The sequence below is a fragment of the Radiomyces spectabilis genome (genome assembly GCF_025331425.1).
Source record: "Radiomyces spectabilis strain NRRL 2753 chromosome Unknown BYT42scaffold_16, whole genome shotgun sequence".
Classification (NCBI taxonomy): Eukaryota; Fungi; Mucoromycota; class Mucoromycetes; order Mucorales; family Radiomycetaceae; genus Radiomyces; species Radiomyces spectabilis.
In genome coordinates, this window is record NW_026251941.1 from 618,681 (window position 1) to 634,858 (window position 16,178).

The 16,178-nt window shown below is 44.4% G+C and overlaps 6 protein-coding genes across 6 annotated transcripts; 4 read left to right on the forward strand and 2 right to left on the reverse strand.

Moving 5' to 3' along the window:
• Nucleotides 1-221: 221 nt before the first annotated feature.
• BYT42DRAFT_144110 (mitochondrial inner membrane protein-domain-containing protein) lies at nt 222-2,379 on the reverse strand. Its single transcript, XM_051562257.1, has 3 exons — nt 2,227-2,379; nt 518-2,149; nt 222-451 (listed from the first exon to the last, which is right to left on the reverse strand). Exons 1-3 carry the CDS (start codon nt 2,299-2,301, stop codon nt 404-406), a joined length of 1,755 nt encoding a protein of 584 aa, XP_051418945.1. The 5' UTR covers nt 2,302-2,379; the 3' UTR covers nt 222-403.
• Nucleotides 2,380-4,056: 1,677 nt separating this feature from the next.
• BYT42DRAFT_618330 (armadillo-type protein) lies at nt 4,057-7,468 on the reverse strand (the record flags this gene model as incomplete). Its single annotated transcript, XM_051572271.1, has 10 exons — nt 4,057-4,164; nt 4,229-4,303; nt 4,367-4,638; nt 4,709-4,901; nt 4,966-5,235; nt 5,309-5,737; nt 5,810-5,883; nt 5,950-6,847; nt 6,980-7,306; nt 7,373-7,468. 10 exons carry the CDS (start codon nt 7,466-7,468, stop codon nt 4,057-4,059), a joined length of 2,742 nt encoding a protein of 913 aa, XP_051418946.1.
• A 647-nt stretch (nt 7,469-8,115) lies between these two features.
• On the forward strand, nt 8,116-9,197 carry BYT42DRAFT_144254 (uncharacterized protein). Its single transcript, XM_051562258.1, has 2 exons — nt 8,116-8,239; nt 8,476-9,197. Exon 2 carries the CDS (start codon nt 8,492-8,494, stop codon nt 8,984-8,986), a length of 495 nt encoding a protein of 164 aa, XP_051418947.1. The 5' UTR covers nt 8,116-8,239; nt 8,476-8,491; the 3' UTR covers nt 8,987-9,197.
• A 662-nt stretch (nt 9,198-9,859) lies between these two features.
• Nucleotides 9,860-10,607, forward strand: BYT42DRAFT_618331 (uncharacterized protein; the record flags this gene model as incomplete). Its single annotated transcript, XM_051572272.1, has 3 exons — nt 9,860-9,904; nt 9,965-10,096; nt 10,173-10,607. The coding sequence occupies 3 exons, from the start codon at nt 9,860-9,862 to the stop codon at nt 10,605-10,607; spliced, it is 612 nt and encodes a 203-aa protein (XP_051418948.1).
• Nucleotides 10,608-12,701: 2,094 nt separating this feature from the next.
• BYT42DRAFT_588004 (uncharacterized protein) lies at nt 12,702-13,004 on the forward strand. The gene has a single exon (XM_051570227.1). The coding sequence runs from the start codon at nt 12,795-12,797 to the stop codon at nt 12,981-12,983; it is 189 nt and encodes a 62-aa protein (XP_051418949.1). The 5' UTR covers nt 12,702-12,794; the 3' UTR covers nt 12,984-13,004.
• A 32-nt stretch (nt 13,005-13,036) lies between these two features.
• BYT42DRAFT_588005 (VTC domain-containing protein) lies at nt 13,037-16,177 on the forward strand. Its single transcript, XM_051570228.1, has 2 exons — nt 13,037-15,792; nt 15,864-16,177. The coding sequence occupies exons 1-2, from the start codon at nt 13,348-13,350 to the stop codon at nt 15,945-15,947; spliced, it is 2,529 nt and encodes an 842-aa protein (XP_051418950.1). The 5' UTR covers nt 13,037-13,347; the 3' UTR covers nt 15,948-16,177.
• The last annotated feature ends 1 nt before the right edge of the window (nt 16,178 follows it).

A 16,178-nucleotide genomic window follows, 5' to 3' on the forward strand; every position in this document is an offset into this window, starting at 1 on the left:
ACCCAAAATCGAATCATCACATTACTGCGATGCGGACTTGAGAAGTTTCCCGTTGGCACTGCTGTGAAAATAGCATACGGGGAGGGCGCCATAGAAAGATTGATTGCAGAGGACGTTCCCTACTCTCGGTCACGCTCTTTTCTTTTCTTTTTTTTTTTGTGATCTCTCATTCAAGATCATAGTTGCCACATGGATGATTTCCTAGACGCACACACCGCGGCTGCCACCAACAGATAAAACAAACACTAAACAGTTGCATACAACTAAAACGAGGATTCCCTAAAGTCTATTGATGACGGAAAAAATTGGATGGATGGTTTTAAGAAAAACAAGAAGAAAAAAGAAAAGCAAAGCGATGAACATGGAATCTTTTTTGTGATAAATATTTTGTCTTTTTGGATCATTATTCGGCAGCGAGCATGCTGGTCAATGTGGCTTGAGCGCGCAAAATCTATCCATCGATACGTTTGTCAGTATTCCACTCAAAAATAAACCATGCGTATAAAAAGATTTTTACCTCTACAGCCTGCTTCACTTCCAAATGACGACGAGCGGCCTGTAACCAATCAGAAGCTAAGCGTTTAGGCCATCCTTTCAGTTGGTTCAGTTCGCGAGCGGCGCTTTCTAAATCGTCTTGGTGTTGCAAATAGTATTCGGCACGAGCCAAACGCGCTTCCACATCTTCTCCTTCGACCAAGCCCTGCTTGGCAAACATCAACTTGCTCAGCATCGCGGAAACAACGTGAGACATGATGCTGCCTTCTTCAGGAATAAGAGAAGCGCGACGCACTTCGCGAGCAACAACGTCAAATCGGGTCACCAACTGAGCTAATGAATCGATACCGTGCTGAGCCGTCAGGTCCGAAATGCTGGAAGCGACCACTTGAATCAGTTCATCCCGTCGTTTCTCGGACAAGCTGGCAAAAGGCGAATTGGGAGCACTCAGAACTAACAGAGTACGTAATTCGGCCTGGAACGCCTTGCGATTGCCGGACAGCGCAGCCTTCTTCAAACTATCCGTAGCAATGACCAATTGGTGCGCTCGGCGAGCGTCATCCAAGTGTTCGGCATCAGTGTAAGCCAGCTTCTCCAAATCGGCCTGACGAACCATGACCTGGTCCACCTTGGACAAACGACCACCCCGTTCGGTTTCCACCTGTTGTTGCACTTCATCCACGTATCGTTCCTGGATTTCAATGGCCTGCTTTTGCAAAGCTTCTACCATCATGGCAAGTTGTGCTTCACGTTCCACGGCCAATTCGTTTTCGCCTCCCTCTCTAAGCTCTTGTTGCAAAGCAGCAGATTCAGATGCGAAATGCTGTTTCAAATCGTCGGCTTTATCGGCAACACGGACATTGGCTTTCTTTCGGGCAGAGACCACTTTAGCGTGGACATCACTGCAGTGTTGGTTGACATCGTTTTCGACGACTTGAGCTTTGGCTGTCAAGGCATTCACAGCTTCGTGCAACTGGGTCTGTTCCTTTTGAATGAGATCCAGGTTGTCGTTCAATGCTTTCAAATCACGTGTGGCAAAGTCGACCAATCGACGAGCATGACCGCAAAGACCGGCGTCATTCAACGAAGCAACAAGCTTCTGGACGGTCGCTGCCAGTTGGTTGATGGAGGGATCCGAGCTTTCGGGAAACTCGGGGATATCGACCGGGTCACCACCCGTAATCACATTGGCGAAAATAGCTTTCTGAGGAACGACTCTCTTCTTCTTCTTCTTGACAGGTTCAGGACCGCCTGCTGAAGGCAAAGCGACAGGTTCCTTCTGGCCGGTCAATTGAGCGAAAGCCTCGGCGCCATATTCGTACCATTCCATCACAGTTTCCTTGGCATCAAGTGCAGTTTGCTTAGCAGAATTGGCATGAACCGAAGCCTCATTTTTCCATTGGTTGGTTTTCTCGAGATAATCTTTAAGCTGGCGATTCTGCATGGCGTCTTCCAAAGCATCGAGTAATTGCTCGCCCCCAGGAACGTAGGTGGTATACGTGTCGTAAAAAGCTTCATTTTTCAAGGCAAAGTAAGTCGCGCCAGAGTACATGGTGACACCAAACATGGTAAACCATAGCAATTTCTTGGCCACGGATCCACTCTTTTGAGTCGTCGTCGATGACTCGACTGCCGTTGTATACGAACGGGCAGACTGGAATAAAGTAAGACGGTTAATTTAAACGGTCGATTCACGCATGTCGGATAACTTGAAAAAAAAAGCCTACTCACAAGAGCACGAACTGTCAGATTTCTACCAATGTGACAGGTCGTAGGTCTGGCAAATCTAGCTGCTCCTCGTAGCATATTGAAGTGACCAAGTATACGGACCAAAAAATCAAGTTCGCGAATTGTTTTTTAAGAGCTCAACAAGGGCCAAAATTTTTAATCGCCGAATCTTATTGGCTGCGTCACAAAGCCTTTCTGTTATCCGTTTCTACGTCCTGTCCGTCCCTCGAGCCATCAACCATATCAATGTTACTGTTGTTCAGCCCGTCATCCTCTTTGCTGTTGAATCCCCTGCTTTCAGCACGCTCCCACAAGACGACATTGCTAGTTTCGTCAAGGAGCAAGAAGAGCGGCAAGTTAGTTCCCATCGCGAGCAATGTCTAGGTAACTGATACGTCTTGAAGCTATTGCTGTACGTTCGGAAAGAAGACTTACTCTGCTCCTGGCGCTCTCTTTGTTCGCGAGCGATATACTTGTCATCGTGCTGGTAACTTACCACTCGACCGCGCAAAAGCGGCGCGTGCAGCCTTCCATTCGTTGTGGATGTGAAGCCAGAATCGTGGTTTCCTCTTTTGACGCTGAGAGGGGGGCCCCACCTCTGAGCGTCTCTCCAACTGGTTTGAGGAGCAATTGCAACTCAAGTTCACTTGGGCCAAGATCAATGAGATGCTTCGCTTGGACAGTGACACTTTGAGCAAGGGATATTATGGGTATCGTAACCAGATAATAATCATACTCATCATATTTCTTACTCAAGTGTGGAATGGTGAAGCCCTCATCCCGGGAAAGTTTCTCCATCGGGCACATGCATGTGTACAACGCGATTCAGAGACTTCTGAAGAAGAACTCGCATCTCCATGGTGTGAATGAGAGCCTGCGTTTGTGGCAAATGAGAATCGCCATTACTGCAAGTACGATGCCGGTGAGGCTGTTGGTTCATGTGGGCCTTTATGAGCACATGGAAGACTGAGGGAAGGTGAAGAGCATAATGCTTTATCATAGTTTAAAGATTAGTCTAACCAATAAAATAAGGGCGTGCAGCCTCACAACGACCATTCAATCAGCTCTGATCCTGTCTGTATTTTTTTGATGCACCTCTTCCCTGTTGTGAACCTCTCTCTAGTTATTTTAGCACAGTTGCTTAACAAGGTGTCTAAAAGTACATTCACGTCATCCCAGGATCCCTTAACAGTTCATCAAAGATAATGGGGCACTTGACTCCATCATTAAGCGTTGTCTACATTTCGGAGCACGCCTTTTGTTCACGGACATTTCCATTCTTAGCGTCTCCGTAACGGCAACATGCCGTGTTGGATAGATATGAGTATAAAACAAGCTTTGTTTGAGGATACTCCATTTACCGTGCAGATGTGGAAATTGCAACATCAGAGAAGCTGGGGAGAATGAGCTGTAGTTGTCTCGATTGGCAAATACATGACACCCATAGCATTGCTGTACTTTTACAAGATAAGTGCTGATGCCAGAAGCGGTAGCTTGTACCGGAACAGGCATGACTATATGATGTTGGAGAGAAGGATTAAATAGAGATTATCTAAACAGATTCATCGACTAAGAAAAGCTTTATGTGTTGTATGCAAAACTAGAGGAGAAAGGGGAATCGAGAGAAAAAAAGAAGATATTGCAACCGACTACCCTTTGGGCTGACGATAGATATTATGTTCTTTTGCGATTTTTATCAAATGACCTCTTTTATCTTATCCTCCTTTTTCTTCGCCCCCCCCCGCCTTCCCTCCAAAATAAAAGAAAGACAAAATGTAGTTTATATCCGTTGAATATGTAATAAAATTGTGTTGTAAGCATAAATTGATTTTTTTAGATACCATAACGTTCATGCAAAGACGCTCTGATCTCTTGTGGCAGACTAGCCAGCGCCTGCTGCCATTGTTGCTCACCAAACATGTTCTTGTAACCCATGAGAATCTATTGCAGCAATCGAGGTCGGTTAATCCAATCATCACAGTGTCACTGGTTTTCTTCCCCTTACGTTGCCAAATGATGTATGCAATTCCTGAGGAACCGCTTGGTAATGTGCAATAGCTATACAGATCCCCAAAAATTCCTATACCAAAAGAAAATCAGTTGTCCGATACTGGAACAAAAAAGAAGCTTTTCTTGAACTAACCTTGACAGCACCCTGAGGATTTGCCTTGATCATTTCGCATAAACCCGAGAATGCAGAAGCCTTTTCGTCATTATCACGAATGGGAGTTAATGCCGCAAGCCAGGGCTGAATAAACATTTCCAGATGAGGAGCGACGATATTAGGACAGGTCAAACCCAAACGACCAATCGTGATGGCCACGTTTTCCAACAAAGTGCGTTGGATCTGAGGATTGACAATCAGTGGGAACAAACGTTGCAACATTGGCTCGACATAAGGCTGAATCTCCGCACCTATTCAAATGAATTCGTGTCAACTGGGTCTTTTTTTCCTTTCTCTATTCTTCACAGCTCCAAAACTTACCCCACTTGATAGCGATTTCACCAGCAGCCCAAGCGGCGTTATTGCATACTGACAAATGTTCAGCTTGAGGATCAATTTGATGCAGAACATGAGGCATGAACTGGGGAACCACGGCACGAATATGCTCAAAGCAAGAAATGGCCAAATCACCCAATAACGCATAAGCCGATTGTCGAACTTCAGCAACCTCATCCTAAGAAAAACCAAGAACACATTAAATCAGCACTTAAATTACCCAAAACCCGGCCCAATCGTACCTGAATACAAATGGATAAGAATTGGACCACAGGAGGATTGGTATTAGCGACCAGGGGCTCGGCATCGGTATTCAAAGCCTGGACAATGCCAGACAACAAGTCCAAGGAGACAATCATGAAATCTTTATCAGGTTCGTCCAGGGTAGGATCCATGGCTGTCATTTGACATTCTTCAAGGGTCTTGCACACCAAGTTCACACATCGCTGATACACAGGTTCAGCAAAAGGCTTGAATCCTTTACCCAAAGCCGTACAAATCGATGAAAGACACTAGATAATAATGATGAAGATTATTTAGCGATCCAATCGAAATCTTCCGAAAACAAAGCCTTTTTCTCGTTACCTCAAGGAGCGGGAACAGATCTGTGTTGTCATCGGTGATCTTTTGCCATTTCTTGATAAGCGGGGGCATAATGAGTTCAATATAGGGGGGATTATTCAAGGCTTCGCCGACAACTTCAGCTAATGTCCCCAGGGTGTCGTAGAGCAACAACAGATTGCGTTGTTGGTACTTTTCGAAAGCAGCCGATAACGTGACAAGGATGGGCTGCAAATAGGGCACTAATTCTACTGTGCCTTCTTCCTCGAGCAAGGAAAACGATGAGCAGGCCGCTTCTTGCACACGCTTATTGTTATCCATGATACGCTGCAATAACAATTGAACAAGAGGTTCAAAGTAATGCTTGCGCGCCTCGGGACTCTGACGCGCCATCTGAACAATCCACGAAGAATAACGACCCAGTGTCCAGCAAGTAATGGATCGAACCAAAGGCTAAATACCAAAAACCAAGAATCGTCATCAGCATCATTCTTGTGTTCCATGGGGGCCACGGTGATGGCTTACCTTGAGATCGTTGAGGTTCTTCAATAAATAAGGAACGAGCTCGGGCAAAAAGGGGGCAATGTCTTGCATACCACCTATGCAGTTCCAGTATATTGTCAGTGACCATCCTCACCCATGTCATCCGGCGGTCATAACGTTACCTTCAGCGGCAGCGCCCAAAGCAAGAATACCGCATTCTCGGTGGAGCCAGTCGCCACTTTCCAATTCAGTCTTGAGCAAGGGCATCAGGATACGAATGCCTTCGCCTTCAAACGATGTACACAGGACATCCAAAGCGGCCGCACTGCACTTTCTCAGATTCCATTCACCGTAAAACTCATCGTCATCAAAATCAAAATCATCCTCGTCATCCTCGTCGTCGTCCTCTTCATCATCATCGGCCAAAAGACCGCTGCTCTTCTTCTTATCCTCGCTGACATCATCCTTGATGTGACCTGCTTCGACAACATTGGCCTTGTGGAAACGGGGTTTGATGTCTTGTTCGTTGTCGGCAATGTGAGCATCATCCTCGTCGCCGCCGAGAGTTAACAGATCGACTTCGGAATACACCATTCCTTTCAATAAGACGGGAATGACCTTGGCCAAGTACGGACGAAGATGTTCACGCAACTCATCCTGTTCGGCAAACACGAGCCAGAATTCGCAAGCTTCCAAGGCTAAATCGGGATCATCCGATTGAGTGCAGTAGAGCATGTATTCGACCAGATTGGGCATGTGCGGCAACAAGGCCGTAGGACAGGTTTCCAAAAGACCAACGAGCGCCTGGCATACGGCTTTACGGACTTCCACGCTATCGTCGGTGGCGCGATTGAAAAGAGCGGCCAAGTAGTCGTTCATTCGGTTCATTAATGGTTGAGATCGCAAAGAGATAAAATGCGTAATAGATGCAATGGCATGCAAACGAAGCTTGTAACTGGGATGATCGAAAAACGTAATAAATTTGGGGATCATGAATTCTAAAGGTTGAACACCACCGATGGTGCTATCCAAATCATGAGAGCAATCTTCACAGATGCGTTGTAATGTGCTGAAAGCATTCTGTAACAAATGAAAAAAGATTAACGAGATTTTTTCAATTTAAAGCCTGTATTGCTCGTCTTCCCCCCTTTTTTGCATCTCATCATCATCCCCGTCTGTTCCCAGTTGACACCCATTTTCTCTCGTGCTTACCTCTACCGTGACGGGGTCAGACGAATCCAACTTTTCCATCAAGACTTGGAGGGCTTGAGGCCAATTGTGGACTTGACCGCGCAAGACGATGGCTGCGATAACAAGACTGATGGCTTTACCGATTTCGGGGTCTCCAACATTTTGCAAGCAACTTTCCTTGACATAGTCCATGACGGGAGCGGGAATGGTAGGATAGTATGCTCGAATGTTGTTCTTGAGCGTCAAACCGGCCACCGAGCGAAGATACTGATCTTCTTGCGGCATGCGAGTCAGAATATAGGCAAGATACGAGTTGTAATCCGGAATTTTGTTGAAGTATTCAAGTCTCTGTAAAGGAAACAAAGGAATGAATGAGCAAGTGATCAGGCTGATCATAACGGTGCATAGACTTACTTCCTGGACATTTTGTCCATCCGTAGGATTGATAGCTTCACGCAAAAGCTGCAAAAGGTCAGAAAGACCTTGTTCGGTTGGTTGCCAGGTACTCATGGAATCGCACTAGTGAAACGCTAGAAGGAACCAAAACAAGGTTAATTCCAAGTAAATCTGGGATAACGGGACGTTGAAATATAGAGTGACTAGCAAAGAAAAAATAAACGCTCGCTATTGGCACAAAAACGTGCAACGCCACTCACAGTTGAATAAAACCAAGATGCAGCTTTGACGAATGGCACTCAATGACTAATTGCAGTGATTCACGTCTTTAGCTTGAAAAGAAAATATTCACCTTTCAAAGTTTTTTGATCCCGACCTTGGTTTTTTAGAGCCGAGGTTTAGGCACGTATTTTTTTATTTTTTTCCTTCTCAATGGCTTGCAGGATCGATCGACCCGAAGCCAAAAAAAAAAAAAAAAAAAAAACTTTTACGTCACAAATTGTGACGTTAATTTAATTTTGTCACGTGAACGTTGGCCTACAGCCAACTTTTGCGAAGCCTTTCAAGCAGTATTTCGTTCGGATTGTGGTGGACAACTTTGACAAAGGAGGATTTTTGTAGGGTTCTTCGAAAGATGTGAGCCGGAAATTGTAAACACAATGCGGAGCAAAACAGACTACCTTGGACTTTTTTTTTGAGAATCCAATAAAATATCATAATCCCGGATCTTTTTTCAAAGAGGTGAAGAAAGTGAGGTTTGGGAATTCTGCAGTGCTTGGAAGTGGATCATCCTTATCCAGAGAGGAAAGAAATAGGGTTTGGAAAAAAATAACGGGCATTATTTTTTTCCCATCAGTGATTTTCACTGTTTTAATCAGTAAAGAAGTATGCACTTTTTCCCATCAGTGATTCTCACTGTTTTAAATCAGTACCATCAGTGATTCACATGTTTTAATCAGTAAAGTAGTATGCATTTTCTTCCATCAGCGTTTTTCACTATTTTAATCAGTAAAGGAGCACTGTATGCATCATTTTATCCCATCAGCGATTTCATTGTTCATCAGTGCAGTAGTAGGCACTATTTTTTCCCAGGGTGATTTCATTGCTCATCAGTGCAGTAGGAGGCACTATTGTTCCATGACAATGGCATATGAAACGACTGCCGTCCAGGCTTTCTCATGTCTTCCGCATTCTCATCTTTTATTTTCATTTTTATTCATGCCCCCTAAAAGACGCCGCGCCTATTTCTGCCAAGGTACCGTTTGTTATACTCGCAAATCCGATTTGCATTCGGCAGGATACGGAAAATTTAAACAACACATCTGCCCAGACGCCAAGCCTGGAGCCGTACATTCATTTCCGATAGACAGCGTGGCTATTTATCAGATGTTCGGGCCGGTAGAGACTGGAAGTCGAAGGATCAAGTCCATCAACGATGCGCTAGGAAACAAGCGACAGGTTTTTCAGTCGATATTTAACCTGGATCGAATCAACTCACTGTGTACCCAGCATGGTTTACGTTCGCGATCGTATCACCTACGATCTTTTGGGCATCGCTGTAACCACTGGGTCCTGTCTCCCCGAAAAGAGCCGGGCAGTGTCGACTTACGAAGAACGGAAAGAGCTTCCTAGCGAAGAAACCCATCGACCGACCTACACGAAGTCAATGCTCGAATAGGTGATCAGCTATTGTGAAGCGAGTATCAAATCTCTCGAAAGCCGTATCCGGTCATCACAAAAAAAATGCAAAGATCTTGAAGAGCAAGGTTGTTGAAATACGATGTACCCTTGTGACAGCAGAAAACAAGCAAGCACATATCGAAACTCACAAGGCTGCCAAAATTGCATACAACGATGCGCTCACAGCTATCAATCGGATGAAGACTGATCTATCCAACGAACGAGCCAGCAAGTATAGCGAACGAAAGGTATAGAAACAAATATATTGTGTATCATAGCAACTTTCTCAAATGATGTATTTAGACTTTACAAGATATTGACTCGGGCAAGAGCAAGAAGAGAAAGAAGGGAAAGCTAAAGATGTGCCAGCACCGTTCGATATCTGTCCAACTGTGCGAAAGCCAGGGTGTGAGGATTCAGCGGCAGACATGACGCTTGACCAACTCCCTCCCGACAAGCTCTCATTCGCTGGAACGGATTATGGCATTGTGACCCTTGCCACGACTATGGCTGTCGGACAAAAGCAACACGCGTTTCATCTCACGCTTTTCAACCACTATGAAATTACGACCAAGAGCGTGGATACTTTGTTTTTGACAATCCATTTATCATTTCCGCCGATAACTTGGATTGGAGACTCGTTCATTTGAAGCGAGAAAAAAGCGAGAGATGAAGAAGAAAACGGTAAGGATGAATATCGATGGTTATTGCAAGCATCTAATCATCCAGACCTTTTTTCCTTTCTTTTTTTTGGTGCACGATCTGCAATAGATGGACAAGGGGAAAGCTGCCACGAAGATGGAAAGAATGCTTGCGAAACATTCAATGTCAAATGCGTTATCCGTTGCTCAGGTGCTTGAAAAGCAAAAGGTACCACATCATACAAATGCTGTATTGCGACTTCTGCTTACTGACTTGGATTTATATTAGATGGCCCAATCAGCGAGAGATGATTTGCGAGCATTTTATTACTCCTCCGCCGAACGCAAACTGAAGAGATTCATTCGGCTTCACAAGAAACGCATATACATGAAGACTGTGCAAGAAGAAAGCAGCTACATTGTTGGCTAACAAGGTGGAAACGATCTGCAAGACACCCAAAGGCTACCTGTTCGTATAATTGGCGTTATGGGAACAGGTGTGGGTTCACGCATCGGTGGACATGCTCATCCCGGTCGTAAGTGGCACAAAAAAGCTGGCCTCCAGTTACAACCCGGTGGCAACGACGAACGAACATCAAACGAGCCAGCGATGCGTTTTCTGTTATCAAAAAATAGTCCACCCGTTCATCAAAGACGGAAAACAAGTCCAACGAACTGTCAATGGGTCAGCCACCTGTATCAATAGCAAATGCATCCCACGATTGAACGGTTTCTCCACTTTTCCTCTCTATGCCATGTCGGCGGTGGCGATATGCCTGGCAGGACGAACAACGATCGAATTCGGAAAACCACTCGCGACTTTCGATCCGTCTCGCACAAAAGAAATCAGCCAATCCTATGCTGAGGCTCAAGAAGCACTTGAAACCCGGCCCAATGTGCAAAGATTGCGGCCTGAGGGCACCCATGATTAATGGGACAACTTCAATTTGCACAGCTTGGAGTGAGTTCAAAAAGAAACTGTCAAACTTTTGCAAACTCTGCGTTCTTACAGATACCTCTACAGCATAAAGAGAGGTACAAATTGATTTCAGGAAATTATTAAGTAGCCGTACAGTTTTCATGCAAGCTATCAAATAACTTGGCCGCACCGCCTTTTCAGTCGTTTAACCATGTGTGTACATGCCCCTCAGGATTCTCGAGTAACAGTGGGCTTAAGTTCGGACATGAAACTCTCCAAAGGCTTACCTTCATGGTTGCGCAACTGTAACAAGGGCATTGGGAGTCTGTTCAGTTCAATAGATTGAGGTTTCTCTTTACATACAACCCTCGTCGCCCTTTGCGTGCATGTTATTTTTAACGCTGCTGGTACCGTGATACTACCCTGTTCTCCAATCATAAAAGCACACATACAGGGAAACCAAAGTAAGATGGCTCGACGATTATCAATGACGCTTGTGCCGTCTTTCCAAACAGAAATTCGTATATCATACACTTTCCGATTTGATGATATTGACAGTTTATAAAGACAAATATCATGAGTCTTTTAGTTGTCATGTAAATGATCATCAATTTGTGATTTTTCTCCTTTTGTCCTAAAAGAATCAAAAAGGCTCAAAAATAAAATAAAAACGATGATTTTTCCAGGTTGAACGCATTTGTTTTACAGAGACCCTTTTTTGTTTGCCCAACACATCATCATTGTCCGTGATAATCATCCATTGAAAAACTAGTGGAAGGTTTTCTTGAGGATGTTTCTAAAGTGCTGGTTTCCGGGACTTCCAATAGGGGAAACCAGATTTTGCTTTCCCGGACGGCAGGTCTAACATGCCACTGTTATGTTTACAGTCTCGAATTTCGATCGTGTGTCAATATTACATGAACACCGTACTGCAGTAAGTCTGCAACAAAGCAATAATGTGTGTGTGGTGATGTTGTCATGGAATATTCTACATGAGATTGCAAGTTTGAAGAAAGCAATTGTATTTAACTGACAAGTCTCCATCCTTTCGCCTGCAGATAATTTTCTCCAAAAGGGGCTACTAAACTTACTATGCATGATAATGTGTATCATTGGACGATTCCATCGGTACTCTGGATGGATAAAAAATTAAGCCAACTCTATCTCTTTTCAATGGATCCTGCGGAAAAGGGATGATGGAGCATCTAAACATTTGTTCTAAAAGGCCCGGCCCTACCAATTCGCCTCAGCGTACTATATCCATTTTACTAATGCATCAACCATAATATTCCATCCTCCTTGAACACGCCGGTCACGTAATTTTATACAGCTCTGTATGAATGCCAAGAAAAATGTAAAAAAGAAAAAAACAATATTAAATGGATGATCTTCGGGCTGGGTTTAAACGGTGAGGATCTGCAGCAGAAAAGTACAACCCCAAATCTCAAATTCTACATACACACTGATGCAAAACATGACGGAATAGTCGCTCGATGAACGCCCGCCCACAACTTTGTTGGTGTTGTTGGCGGTCATCCATGAACATCCATGATTTGTGTCCATATTCAACTTGTCCACATTCAAACGTTGCCTTATTTTTTTCCAACCCATCCCCAAACCATTGCATCTTAATGTTGATCGTCGATTCTCTTCCACATGGATTCATTCAAGGGATTGTAGACGGCCCTGAAGTGGGATGTAGGATAATATTTATTCTCTCTCTTATTACAGTGTGTATTGTAAAAGTTCGGTAAATGTGTGGCTCAGTTGCGGTGATACACACATCGTACAAGCTGAGTTACGCCGCAATATTGTTGGTGGGCGCAAAAAAAATAAGAGAATTACAGTAATAGGGTTTCCTAATTGACAAAATAAATCAGTGATCCTTTTTTTTCCGTGATCTGGGATGTTTCTTATGGCAGCATCAATATTTATCATTGACTCACAAAATGACCTAATAGTGGTGTTGCCCCTAACGGGACTCTTGCTTGGTGAGGGAGATCCGGTTGTTCACAACATCCGGTGGCAAAAGCCTCGGTCTGAATGCGGAGTTTGATTCGGCTGACATTTTGCAACTCACATGAGGGCAGCTGGTCTCACCTGTGCTTGGGTTTCGAATTTTTTTTTACATCTTTTTTTGGCTTGGCCAAGTTTCTTTGCTGTTGCTAAAAATACCATCCTTTCAAAAAAGGAGAGACAGATGGAGGTCAATTCTTCCCCCCATAGACACAAGTCCCCCCAAAAACCACATCTGTGTGTGCGGTATCCATGGCCAAAAATGTTTTTTTTGCATAACCATGGCCCAATTCGCCAGCTTTTTTTTTTTTACCCTGCGCCTCTTCAATATCCGAAATTTCTATTTTTTTTTTTTTGGCAGTGTAATTTTTAGCGAAAAACTCCCTTTTTCACAGCCAGCAGCCCAGTTTGCTTTTGTACGTTTTCAAACACTGGTTGGTTGCATCTTTTTTTTCTCCCTTTCTTGCTGCTTATTCTACTCTTTTTTTTTTGTTTTTCAGTGCTTTTTTTCTTTTTCATTTTTTCTTTTTTGCTCCCTTTATTCTCTCTCTTTCTTTTTCTTTCTAGCTCACTTCTTTACTATACACACACACACTCTCTCTATCTCTCACGTCGACTCTTTCCCTTTTTCTTTTTATATACTTGCTCTACTTTCTTGTACTTGTCTTTTGTGTGTGAGACTTGTTCAACGTCAATTCAATTGTTTATTGCAGTTTGCTCATCTATAATTTGCCGTAATGAAGTTCGGGCAAGAATTGCAAGATAATGTGTATGAACCATGGCGGTTCGAATACGTCGCTTATGACGCTATCAAGAAAGATATGCGCCATCGACAGGAAACACATGGTTGGACAGACCAGGATGAAAAAGACTTTGAAGCCACCTTACGTCTGGAAGCCGATAAAGTTGATCTCTTCATCACACGTAAACAAAGAGAAATCGATTCTCGCATTGCGTACTGTGAACGCATCCTCGTCCAACAACGGCCCAACATGACACAGTCCACTCTCAAAGGTTTATACGAATCCATGGATGATGCCCTCACTGATATTTTGATGGATCTCAATGATCTTTCAAAGTTCACACGATACAACTATCTCGCCTTTCAGAAATTGATCAAAAAGCACGACAAGTATACGCACATCGACCGTCAACAACTGTTTGTCGACATCATTCGTTCCAAACCTCTCGATCGTCAACGTTTCGACGTTGCCTTGGTGAAGATTTCTTCCCTTCACGATCTGTGTCGTTTGAGTGGTGAAGCTCGCACCGGTAACGCTGCAGCTGGTGCTGATCAAAATGCTTTTGAACGAGCCACCGCCAAGTACTGGGTCCATCCTGATAACGTTACGGAACTCAAAGCCATTTTGTTGTTTCACTTGCCCGTTTTGGTCTTTAATCCCAATAAACCCATCGAACCTACCGATTCCGCCATTTCCAGCGTGTACATGGACAATGCCGATTTTGATTTGTACAACGGACGCTTGCAGCGTGATGAAGCCGCCGAAGCTATTCGTCTGAGATGGTACGGTCCAATGGATACCCCTCATGCCTTTGTCGAACGCAAAACCCATCACGCTCCCTGGCTCAATGGCGTTTCTGTCAAGGATCGATTCCGTCTGGAAGTCGACAAAATGCAAGATTACCTCAGTCTCCAATACACCGCGGATCAGTATGCTTCTGAATTGAGAGCCCAAGGAACGCCCGAAGCTACCATTGACGCCAACTATTTCATCGCTTCCGGAGTTCAGAAATCCATTCAAGAAAAACACCTGGAACCGGTCATGCGTGTCTTCTACAACCGTACGGCTTTCCAGATCCCCGGTGATCAGCGATTGCGCATTTCTCTCGACACCGATCTTACCTTTGTCCGTGAGGACGCCGATCGTCGTCAAGGCACCTGGCGTCGTCCCGACATGGGCATCGATTATCCTTTCGATTATTTACCCGACAGCGACGTGTACCGTTTCCCCTATGCTGTTTTGGAAACCAAACTGCAAACCCATCTTGGCCAAGAACCACCGGAATGGCTTACTCGTCTTCTCGATTCGCGCCTGGTGTATGAAGTACCTCGTTTTTCCAAATACCTTCAAGGTGCCGCTTACTTTTGGCGTCCTCAATTGCCACTGCTGCCTTGGTGGCTCAGCGAACTTCAGCTCGACATTCGCAATGCCAAACAATCGTCCTTGAACTTTACCGGCTTGTCTCGATCCAAGAGTTTGAAACCATTGATTGATGGTCGTTATCGTATGGGTTATTTGGAAAAGCAGTTGGAAAAACGGGCAACCTTGCGACGCGCAGACAGCAAGAAAGCGAATGGTGGTGCCGTTGAACGATCCAATTCCACACGTCAGCAACGCCAGCCATTGACCAGGCCTTCTCAACCTTCCACGTCCACTCCTTCAGGTCAGCCTGGTAACTATGGTGTCACCCTTTCCGACAATCCAAATACCCAACAAGGAAACCCGAATCCCTTTGATGATCCTTTCTGGTCGCAGCAAGATACATTGCAATTCGATTTGGATCATCACTCACAGCAATCGCAACCCAATTCGTATCTGGACCCAGGCAACGGCATGCGCAATCGATCCACCATTGCTTCCGACCGTCGCTTAACTGATCACTTTGATACTTCGTCTACGGAATATCTTGTAGGAGGTCGTCAAACCCCGCGATCATCGTACATGCACACTTCTCCCAATGTCAAACCTTACTCGACCGATCCTCACCGTGATTCATTGTTTGGGGAAGACGTGATTGCGGCCGAAGCTGGTATGGCGACAGGGCCTAACAAGAAGAAGGAGAAAAAGGAAAAGAAAGAAAAGGAAGGGGAAGGGGAAGGAGGAGCCGGTGGTGGCAAGAAGAAAAAGGACAAGAAGAATCCTGAAGAAGCCGGGGCACGTCTCGAACCCAAGATTTTCTTCGCCAACGAACGTACCTTTATCAATTGGTTGCAATTCGCTGCTTTTATTTTGACCGCCGCATTGACCCTACTGAACTTTGGTGACAGAACAAGTCAGATCGCTGGTGGCACTTTCTTTGCCATTTCCCTCATTTTGGCTCTCTATGCCTTCTTCCGCTACAGATACCGTGCATATCAAATTTCCAACCGACCTCATCTGCGTTATGACGATTTGTATGGTCCCATTGGACTTTGTGTTTTAGTCGTGGGTGCCATGATTGTAAGTCTCTCCTAATCCTTTTTTTTTATGGTGACAGATACTTATGCCTTTTTATTTTTATTTTTCCTTAGCTCAACTTTACATTGAGAATGATCAATCCTTCCCAGACCACCTCCTATTTGGGTATCAACAATAGCACGCGTCAACAGACTTAGACTGTGTCATTTTTGTTTTCTCATCTCTCTCTCTCTTATTATTCCTTTTTATTTCTCATTATATCATGTTTCCCATCCATGCCATCTTTTTTTTTGTTGTTGACTATAATTACTGCGTTTTTGACCATTTTGATCCTTTTTTTTTTATCTTGTCAGGTTGCCTTTTTTGGATTGGATTCCCACATTTTCCCTTGTCCCATGCATTTTTTTTTTTTTTTTTTTGATTCACAG

What these genes read in the sequence shown, in the direction of transcription:
- BYT42DRAFT_144110 (XM_051562257.1), bottom strand. Translation starts at nt 2,301, where the DNA reads ATGCTACGAGGAGCAGCTAGATTTGCCAGACCTACGACCTGTCACATT. An exon ending in ATCTGACAGTTCGTGCTCTT is followed by an intron (nt 2,150 to 2,226) that starts GTGAGTAGGCTT and finishes ACTTTATTCCAG; the next exon opens with TCTGCCCGTTCGTATACAAC. An exon ending in AAGTGAAGCAGGCTGTAGAG is followed by an intron (nt 452 to 517) that starts GTAAAAATCTTT and finishes ATCGATGGATAG; the next exon opens with ATTTTGCGCGCTCAAGCCAC.
- BYT42DRAFT_144254 (XM_051562258.1), top strand. Translation starts at nt 8,492, where the DNA reads ATGACAATGGCATATGAAACGACTGCCGTCCAGGCTTTCTCATGTCTT.
- BYT42DRAFT_588004 (XM_051570227.1), top strand. Translation starts at nt 12,795, where the DNA reads ATGGAGGTCAATTCTTCCCCCCATAGACACAAGTCCCCCCAAAAACCA.
- BYT42DRAFT_588005 (XM_051570228.1), top strand. Translation starts at nt 13,348, where the DNA reads ATGAAGTTCGGGCAAGAATTGCAAGATAATGTGTATGAACCATGGCGG. An exon ending in TAGTCGTGGGTGCCATGATT is followed by an intron (nt 15,793 to 15,863) that starts GTAAGTCTCTCC and finishes ATTTTTCCTTAG; the next exon opens with CTCAACTTTACATTGAGAAT.